Below are 9,641 nucleotides of genomic sequence, written 5' to 3'. Positions count from 1 at the left end.
TAATGGAATTTGTAAAAATTCTCAATCAAGTTGGAAATCATTGACGAAATTTCAACTTCCAAATCGCCTCTAGCTATTCAAAAAGCTCGTTAGCCGCTGTCTACTTCATTCACATGTCATGGAAATTCTATTTAAAACTTCTAGCCTGAGGTTTGTGAAACTTGCATGTTTATCCAAGAGCTATTTTCTGAGAATTTTAACAAGCAGGTATAATTTTTTTTTTGTTTTTCTTCTCTCATATGCCAACCAGATGAAACTAAAATGAATCTGCATTGGTATATTCGTTGTGTTGTTAGTTTTTGTTTCTTTTAAATTGTGCTCGCACGGCTTTCCTTCATTCTATGTATATGTATATATATATATATGTGTGTGTGTATGTATGTAGTTTCCCAATAATTGAAACTATACATTTGAAGTTGGTGGGTAAAAGTGGATTTGGTAAAGTAGGTGTGAAAACATAGAATAACATTATTGTACGGTTGTGCTACTTGTTCAACGGATTTACGCAGCCACATTGAGCTTTGTATTTTGAGAACCCTTGACCATCGTTTTATTGGGCGTGAAAACGGATGCCAAATTTTCAGGTGCACGATGGTCAAAATGGCAAGTGGACAGACTCCCCGTTGTTCGACCGCCTGTTGGCCGGCCATTCGGACCGCCAATATCAGCTTCATGGCAAAGGTTATGCAAAAAGTTGACCATTAGTTGCTTTTCATTGTACAAGTAACGTGACATTTGTTGCTGCCCACTTCGGCTGCGATTGGCAGCTGTTCAGTATCGGATGCGGTGCGCACAATCAATTGTATTGTACGTATAATGGAACCGTGATGAGCTCGTTTGTCCACCGCTCATTGTCATTGCCAGGGTCGGTCGAATTGCTTTGCACAAGTTAGTGCAGAATTCCAGCCGTGACGCGCTTGCCGACCGAAAGTTCATTAAACCATTACAGCGGGATTGTTGTTGGCCAAACAAGCGGTCACAAGCTGCGTTCTCAGATTGCACCAGCTTCAAAGTACCTTTTTTGACCAATCCATGCCCAAATATGCTGAAGTATAATTAAGAAATGGAAAAAAGAACAATAAGTAAAAAGTATTTATTCTTCTCGTTAAAAGATGATTGACTGACAATGATTCTGTTGTTTCAGGGTCTAATTCGGTTATTATCGTTGAAATGTTTTTTTAGATCATATCTTTGAATGCAAATTTTTCGGTTAGTTTCATCTGCAAAGATTTAATTGACAATTAAGTGTCTAGTCAACTGAGATGGAAAAAAGTTAGCAGAGGAGTACAGATGTTATTAGTTGGATTTTTCTTTTTTAGCTGTAAAAAAAACAACCATGAATAATTTATTTCAGCTAGTTCATATTTCTTGATAAATATTAATTCTAGCAAAATTATATCGCCACATTTTTGCCCCACTTTTAACAACAAATGAAAGTGATACATTTTCTTCTCGTGGTGGTGGTTATTTACATATTGTACTAATTGTTGTTCTCCTTTATGAACTCGCATAATTTCGTTGTAATTACTTTAATTACATGTACCACTTTCACAGTTAACCTAATTAGCATGCAGTTCTCCCTATTAGTCTGTTAGAAAGTTACTTTATTTGTTCAGAAACAGAAAATTAATTCAGTGAATTGTACCTCAAATCTCTCACTGATATTTATTTATATTTCAGGATCAAGTTGTCAAAGTGCTACTTCTTTACCTACAAGAGAGTATTTGTGTTCTCAATGTTTTATCAACGCTTCAAATTTTCAAGTAAATGAATTTCTCTTTTCCTTTCAAAAAAATTTTGTTATGTTATTGTACTGTTCATCATAAGTTGATAATAATACACCATGTATTATTGCATTCACCACATACAGTATAGCATAAGCTTTGAACAAAATGAAAGCTGTTCTTGCACTTTTAAATATTTATTTTAAAGAATTTGTTACATTTAAAAAAACTAAAAATTTTGTAAATTAAAATTTATTTATTTAAATCTACAACTGTTATTAAAAACATTACTGTGATTTGTTTTCCAATTTATAATAATTGTACTGCGTAATTGATAAGTAAGCTTTTTGCTTCAGCAGTGATTCAGCGTAGTAGTGGTGGGTGCACAATGAAAGTAATTTTTCAAGTAAAATTTTAAAATGTGAAGGAATAAATTTAAAAAAAAATTTGCTTCTAATCAAGAACAAACGTTTTACAATTTAGTTGTACATTAGTCCGTATCTGAATGTGAATGCTGCGTGTTTTTCTGTCTCTGACGATACGTGTAGAAGAGGATTAAATTTAATTAAACGAAAAAGTATCTCGACCTGAGTGATCACCTATGGGGCGGGCAAACAAGTTCACCTGATTCGGCTAGAGAAGATTATTTTTCTACTCTACTCAGCTTCTGGTTGACTAGATGTCGGCTTCTAAGCAATGATCAGCATTGACCTCTGTAAACATATTTTTCTTAATCCGTGAATTGAGCCACTGTTTGAGAATGTTTCTCAGCAACACTGTTCAAGCAAGCGCAAACTATCGTGCTCGATCGACTTCTCTTCAACTTCACTACAAAAGACGCACCTGCTAGTTTATCAATTCAAGCTTGTAAACTTTTCTCCAATCACTTCTTTAATCAATCCTATCAGATTTTCTATTCCACTTTTTTTTGCAAATATGATCCTTACTTTTTTAACTTATTCTATTTTTTCACTAATTCAAATTATTTCATAACATGAAATGCATTTTCTAATTGCAAAAAATAAAACTATATTATCCAATAAAACAATTCCCACATATTTATTAATAAATTCATATGTGAAAATATTCTTCTCCATATCAATTCTCCATATACAAATTGTACAGTCATATCATTTTGATCATTTTCAAATGAAGCATTGTAGCAAGATACAGTTAGCTATATTGAAATTAAAGAAATGCAAAATTACATCACAAATATAATAAACAGTATTTTCAAGGCAAGGCAATTTGATATAAAAATTTGCATGTTAACGAGCGACGCCTGATAGTTATGATACATATTTGATCAGATTTGAAACTAAATTTATAACTTCATTTGATTTGCTTTATTTGGCCTATTCAATAGTATCTGCATGTGAAGAGCAATAGAATCATAAATATTGTGAACTTGTATCTCATATATTGCTGTTAACGTAATTTCAAATCAACGGACGCGAAGGTCAGGTTTGCTGAATGCAATTTTAAGTAAGCGTTGTACTTGTTAACCAGAATTTGCATGCAAATTTTCACGCGTAGTCTTGCCGGTTTTTTGTTTTGCAGCTTTAACTTGTGAATCTTCTTGTGAGGTTGAATTCAAATATTTATAGGTGGGGGATTTTCAGCAACATTAGAATGGAAGACGTTTTGAAAGGGCGTCTGACAAGCGTCATCAGTTTTATTCAAAATGGCAAATCACGTTATGCAACTCTTCAAAATAGTTTTTCCAAATGATGAAAATGTAATTATTTTTGTAAGTTAGATTTTTTAATTGAATGACATCATAATATATCTCAAAATAGATATTAAATTTATAATAGTTTGACATAACTACATTATGCTTTACGCAGAAGACATATTTTGTGTTGAATTTCATGCTTACGTTTAGCAGCAGTGTATTAAGGTATTAAAATTATTAAAAGGCAAATAAATATATTATAAACGAATTATTGCTGGAAATAAAATATCGGAATATAAGCACTTTCATGAAATTGTCAGTAGAGACGGCACGATGCTCATTCCACTGCAGGTTGAAGTTGTAATTCATTTACACTGGCAGTGAGTATGAAGCCAAGAGGTAGAAATTTTAATAATTTGCTTCTGTATTTTGTCCATGCATTTACAACCCAATTCACCAACATCACTTTTATGACGAATTCACTAGGAGGAATTGTGCCGTCAGGTTTCACCATGTTTTATAAATTTAATTGAATCAAATGAATTCTACAAAAATGATACTTCTTCGATGTCTGAATTTTCAGATGCAACAACTTTTGCTATTTTAGAAAAATTGATGATGTTTTTTCAAACCGTTGCAGAATATTTTTCATTGGAATCAGTAAATGAATGTGCATTAGTGCACGATGTAAAGTGTAAGGGGGCAAAATCTATAAATTTTTAATAATTTGCTTCTGTATTTTGTCCATGCATATAAGATAACAATGTTGCCGGTTCCACACTGACTAAAGTGGCAACCGTGATGCACAATTTTTAGTACTTCAACCCAGCATGTACATTATATTAAATTATCAATTCATTATGCTTGTGTTTTAAGTAAATGTTATGTTTTGCCATTCTTCTGTTATAGGCATTCATTTTTCTTCTTTTCAAAGTGGTTGATCAAAGTCTGATTGAAATGTTCACTAAACAATCAGTTCCTTTAAATTAATGAATGAATTTTGCTGAATATTGCGACATATTATTATCGTGCCAGTACAGCCCCATTTACGTAAGACACTATTTTATACTTCTTTAATTTACGCCATAATATTATTTGTGATAGATAGTGGCTTTGATTATTATAATCTTTGGTGTTGGCTCATTACATTGTTATTATACGTTTTCAAAGCATACATGCTTTTCTAGGTCAGCAGAATAACTTTATGCTAATGTGATGGTAAACACTGCCGTTGGCATTCTGCTACGTGCACTTTGTGCTATTCAAATGCAGTAGCAGTGTTCCTTATATAAATTTCTGTTTATTGAGAGAACTGCATTATAGTATTAATGTTCGCTACTGAAGGGCGGTCTATTTACTTACTGCATTGCGTTATTTGGCCATTTCGATGCTTCACTGCAACAATTACGTTGTGATTGTTAGACTAAAAATATGAAGAAATCACGAATATCAGTTACAAAATGTATGCATCTACGTTTGCTTTATCCCTTCGACATTACATTCGACGTTATCTCTGACAGGTCTGCTGACAGGTATGAATTTTCATATATTTGCTATTTTTCATACAATGTTTTCTTTCTTTCTCTTGGCACACTGCACTAAACATGCGCGCTTTTTAAGCTTTTCGTAGTTGTTTGATTTTAGTCTTTTTGAATGGAAACTAGCGCGTTGTTTTTCAGTAATGATGTTCAAATAATATTCGAGACTTTATTACGGCCAAGCCATTATATAATAGTACTAATGGTATATTTTGCTATAATTTTCAATAGTCCTTACAAATCCATTTGTAAAGTAGTACTCTGACATAGCAGTTGAACCCCTCCCGCATTATCTTTACTGGCCACTGTAATGTTTATTGCTAAGGTAACATACTTGCCCAGTTGTTTAAAGGAAATGTCTGTCACCGGGATACTGCAGTCGCACATTCGCGCCCCTAAATGCTTGTCACTACTCAAATCGTGCACAGGATTGTTTTAGCATGACATAAGAAAGCTGCTGTTAGCTAGAGAACACTTTTATACTACCACCTTTGATACTTTCAGAATGGCAGTAACGTTCCCTTCATTTATGAAATGACTCCTTAAAGTTTCTATTATGTCATTGTACCGCCAATAGCACTGACTTATACAGATGCACCTATTTTCTGTCTTTGAGAGAATAACTCAATGCCCATAAATGTTGTCAGTATTGATAAATGAAGCAATGCCTGAATATTATACGTGGAGATTGAGTAGAAGAACGCATATGACAACTTCCACCTCCTCCATCCTTCATCTTCTCCCTCATTCCTTCCTGCTATGCTGTCCCGCCCTCCTTTCCTTTCTAATGATCCCCATTATTGAGCTCGTAATAATACTAAGCTGAACAGAGATCGCATTAAAATGAAAATTCTGCCCAACCCCTATTTCGAGCTGAATGAACAGCACTTAGCTGTTTTCATCTCATTCATATAAATCTAATTTCTCATAATTGTTGTCGACTAACAATATAACCAAATCCAGGCTACTCGTGATTCTTTTGTTTTATTCTTTTCATAAAATCCAATACAGAATTGTCACCCGCATAAGTTTCTTGAATTCATTGCAAATCGTTGAGTTACTTAATTTCTGCATCTAGGATTATCTCACATTGCATGCGGCGCGCTGATGCAGTGCTCAATCAAGTTTCCAGTCTTACTATAAATCATCATAAGGTGTAAACAAAAGTTTAGTTAAAACAAAATTTTAATAGTAAATAAGCTTTCAAGTGGCATGCCCACTGGTGCAGCCGCTTACCATCATGATGTCTACGCTGCGCACTTGTTAAATTCTGTCCTGAGATGAATTGTATATTATATAATTTCTGTCGCAGTTATCATCATAAAATTTCATGTCAACTGTTTAATTTTCCATAAATCTGAAAACGTATTTTATTTTCGAAACTATTTTCAGTGGAAGCTATTTTTTATTATCCATATAATTTTGATTAGATGAAAAACATTGTTAAAATATAAATTATTGAATCACCTTGTACTTTCAAGCAACTAAATTACACAACATGCATAAATACGCAGTGATAGCATTTCCGTTTATTTTTAGTAGTCTGCGATGCTTCATGTTAATAATATTTCCTTTTAGGTAACTTTAGGGGAAATATTTGCATAACAATACCATATTACGTAGTAGTAATATGAAGTGTGTAAATAGAAACGTAATAAATTTCATCGTCTCGTTTCATAATGTTGCTCATAATGTTTATTTTACTGCGCTATTACTGATGGAAAATTAGGTTGTTCTTCGTGAAGCAAAGTAAATAGTCATTTGCATAATTTACTTAGCATTATACATCTAATCAGAGAACTTCGATTACATTAGGTTATTCAGTTCACTGCAATGCTATCAATCTAGCACGTGGTCAACTATAATTCCGCTTTTCAACACCATCCATGAATATTGAATAACTGGTAAGTTGGATTTGATATTTTGGTGGTGGTATGCCATGCATGTTACTTTACATATATGGTGAATGGAAACTGACGGGTTTCTTTTCTATTGGTGTTATTGCTGACTTTCAGGTACATCAGATGCTGATGAAGAAGGAATTCTTTGTTTTTTATTTTGTGATATAATTTACTTTCAGAATTGACATTATTTGATATTCATATCAATGAATGTGAAACAAACTATCTGAAAACTTACTGAATATGGTAACTATGCATCATGATGAATATGCCTTGCTTTTTACTTTTATTTTTCTGTTAAATTTAGGTTGAAGGTTGCAGTGCTATTAGCGCCGCATTGCTTTCATTCTAACTGCAGCATTAATATTAAATTATCATGTATATGATATCATAGATTATGTGCCTTTGATTCAATTCTTTTTAGAATTGAAAATTACATTTGCCTTGCAATTTGAAAATTTTGAAAATGTGCAGATGCAATCTATTATCAGTAAAGACTGGTAAAAGCTGTTGAACAGTGGTTGTTGGAGTTGATGACCTAGCGTTCAAAAACCATATGACAAAAAACAGTAATTGTAGAATTTGTTTAATTAGATAGCAAGACGATAGGCGTATTAGATATAGGTATAATTAGGTAACTTCTGTAATTACAGATTACGTCATTAGCTGAGTTTTTATGGTGTTCCTTTTGCTCTGGGTAACGTGATACGTCATGTTCACATCATTTCGTTCAATATTTGGCATCACAAACATCAGTAAGTATTGAATTTGCTCCTGATTGCAGTTGGATCGTACAGTGTTTTTGTGCGGTGACGTTTCGCAGTTGTTATAGTGTGGTTTCACTTATCATAAAAGTAAGAAGGATTGGATTGTAATTGTAGCAGATTCCCTGAGTCAGTCGAGCAGCGTTTGTACAAATCCTGACAACGTATTGGTGCTTGTTGCTGTCAGAGCGTTTCCAGTGTGATATGACAAAAATTAGTGAGTAGCTTTTGTTTATAATAGTTGTGGATGAAAAGCTTGTACCGTTGCAACCCGTGTTCGCATGGACGTAAAGGCATTTCCTAGCCGTCCCAGTGTGCCTTTGCTTTTCACAAATAGTATCGTTCATCAGTAAGTATTGATTTTGATTAATTAGATAGCTGGAAGATGCGAGTGTTACATGGATTGAATTTGAATATGTATCTGAATATGAATATGAATATTTATAATAACATATAACATCATTAGCTGAACTGTTTTCAAATTACTTTCGCTCTGGACACCGTGCTTAGTCGTGTTCACATCAGTTTGTTCTAAATGTGGCATCACAAACATCCGTAAGTATTTAACTTGCTCCTGATTGCAGTTGGATACGTAAAGTGTACACATTTTATCCATGACAGCATTACATTAACATCAAGCGAATTCGATGTTTCTTCTGATGGCCCTCTGAGTTGAAGTTGACGCAGTGACGTTCATCATTGGTACTACTGTGGTTTCACTTATCATAAGAGTTTGAAAGAAATAAATGATTGTAATTCTAGCAGACTACGTTGAGACAGTCGAGTAGCGCTGGTGCCCGTATAGATCTTTCGTCAGTGCGCTTCCCATGTGATATGACAAAAATTAGTAAGTAGTTTTTGTTTATAATAGCTGTGGATTACGTCATCCCATGAATCTTGTACCGTTTGCAACCCGTGTTCACATGGACGTAAAGGCGCTTCCTAGCCGTCCCAGTGTGCCTTTGCTTATCACAAATTCACAAAGAAGGAATTCGATATTGTTTATGACAGCAATGAAATACGCTAAATGAATAGAACAGGTATGTCGATGTACATCCCAGCATTTTGTTCCTGATAGCAATTTATGAATTTTTTAGTCGCAGCCGATGGCACTCTCAAATTGCGTTTAATACGGTTCTGATGTAAGGAAGGTCACGCAAGGTAAGGAAGAATTGCATTATTTTTTGTAGGATAATTGTCTTTAATGTTCTAGTGCGTAACTGTGAAGACGAGAGCCGCATCTTGAATGATCTCCATCGAATAACGTATTTATTATCTTCAATAATTATTCGTCTTCAATTTTACTTTCTATATGGCTGTAATTTGGTATATAACTATATTCAACTGAATTTTAGAATCATGGCATGTTTATATTAAATTCTTCATTTAGAGCAGTAGAGATAGCGTAAAGTACTGGTACGTAGCATCAAGGTAAGTGGACAAAGTAATGCAGGTAAGTAGAGTCGAAGCGGATATATGTGATTGCGTACAGGTAATTGGATTGCAGGTAAGTACGATAACGTAGGGTGCAGGTGAGTAAAATGAAAAGGTAAGTTGTGCAGGTAAGTATATATCGTAGCGGAGAGGTAAAGGTAAGTATGAGGTGAAACTCTACGCTGAATGGAGTACGGGAAAGCGTAGTTAAGTAGTGAGGTAATTGGAGAATATGTAAGTATCGAATTATGTAAATTTTCGAAAAAAATACCTGAGGGAATGCCCTGGGCATAGCCTAAAAGCAAATGAAAATTTGCATATCCCCCTGAAGGCAAATATTGTGCAAAAAAATGCTTTCGGCGTAGCCTGCGAGAATATGCAAATTTTTATTTGCCCTGAGGCATAGCCTGAGGCGACGCCTGCGGCTAAATTTCAAAAAATTTCAAAATTTTCAAAAAATTGCCTGAGGCATAGCCCCAGGCGTAGCCTCAGGGCATATAAAAATTTGCATATTACCCTGAGGCAATTAAAAATTTGCATAAAAACCCCCTTAGGTCAAATATTGTGCTATAAATTGCCTGGGGGATAGCCTAAGGGCATATGCA

At 34.1% G+C, this 9,641-nt stretch overlaps 4 protein-coding genes across 4 annotated transcripts; 3 read left to right on the top strand and 1 right to left on the bottom strand.

Annotated features, from left to right (window-relative positions):
* Nucleotides 1–261: 261 nt before the first annotated feature.
* On the top strand, nucleotides 262–1,025 carry Tsp_07715 (conserved hypothetical protein). The gene is given in 5 exon segments (XM_003381102.1): nucleotides 262–291; nucleotides 417–447; nucleotides 534–681; nucleotides 725–888; nucleotides 907–1,025. The coding sequence occupies 5 exon segments, from the start codon at nucleotides 262–264 to the stop codon at nucleotides 1,023–1,025; spliced, it is 492 nt and encodes a 163-aa protein (XP_003381150.1).
* Nucleotides 1,026–1,063: 38 nt separating this feature from the next.
* On the top strand, nucleotides 1,064–2,434 carry Tsp_07716 (conserved hypothetical protein). Its single transcript, XM_003381101.1, has 5 exons — nucleotides 1,064–1,082; nucleotides 1,183–1,209; nucleotides 1,389–1,463; nucleotides 1,681–1,763; nucleotides 2,303–2,434. The coding sequence occupies exons 1-5, from the start codon at nucleotides 1,064–1,066 to the stop codon at nucleotides 2,432–2,434; spliced, it is 336 nt and encodes a 111-aa protein (XP_003381149.1).
* Nucleotides 2,435–7,664: 5,230 nt separating this feature from the next.
* Nucleotides 7,665–8,209, bottom strand: Tsp_07717 (conserved hypothetical protein). The gene is made up of 2 exons (XM_003381100.1): nucleotides 8,089–8,209; nucleotides 7,665–8,023 (listed from the first exon to the last, which is right to left on the bottom strand). Exons 1-2 carry the CDS (start codon nucleotides 8,207–8,209, stop codon nucleotides 7,665–7,667), a joined length of 480 nt encoding a protein of 159 aa, XP_003381148.1.
* A 139-nt stretch (nucleotides 8,210–8,348) lies between these two features.
* Nucleotides 8,349–9,442, top strand: Tsp_07718 (hypothetical protein). Its single transcript, XM_003381099.1, is given in 7 exon segments — nucleotides 8,349–8,354; nucleotides 8,365–8,453; nucleotides 8,474–8,602; nucleotides 8,700–8,744; nucleotides 8,793–8,867; nucleotides 8,995–9,033; nucleotides 9,313–9,442. 7 exon segments carry the CDS (start codon nucleotides 8,349–8,351, stop codon nucleotides 9,440–9,442), a joined length of 513 nt encoding a protein of 170 aa, XP_003381147.1.
* Nucleotides 9,443–9,641: the final 199 nt, after the last annotated feature.

The sequence above is a fragment of the Trichinella spiralis genome (genome assembly GCF_000181795.1).
Source record: "Trichinella spiralis strain ISS 195 chromosome Unknown Scfld2, whole genome shotgun sequence".
NCBI classification, from domain to species: Eukaryota; Metazoa; Nematoda; class Enoplea; order Trichinellida; family Trichinellidae; genus Trichinella; species Trichinella spiralis.
This window is presented reverse-complemented; position numbering and strand designations above follow the sequence as displayed.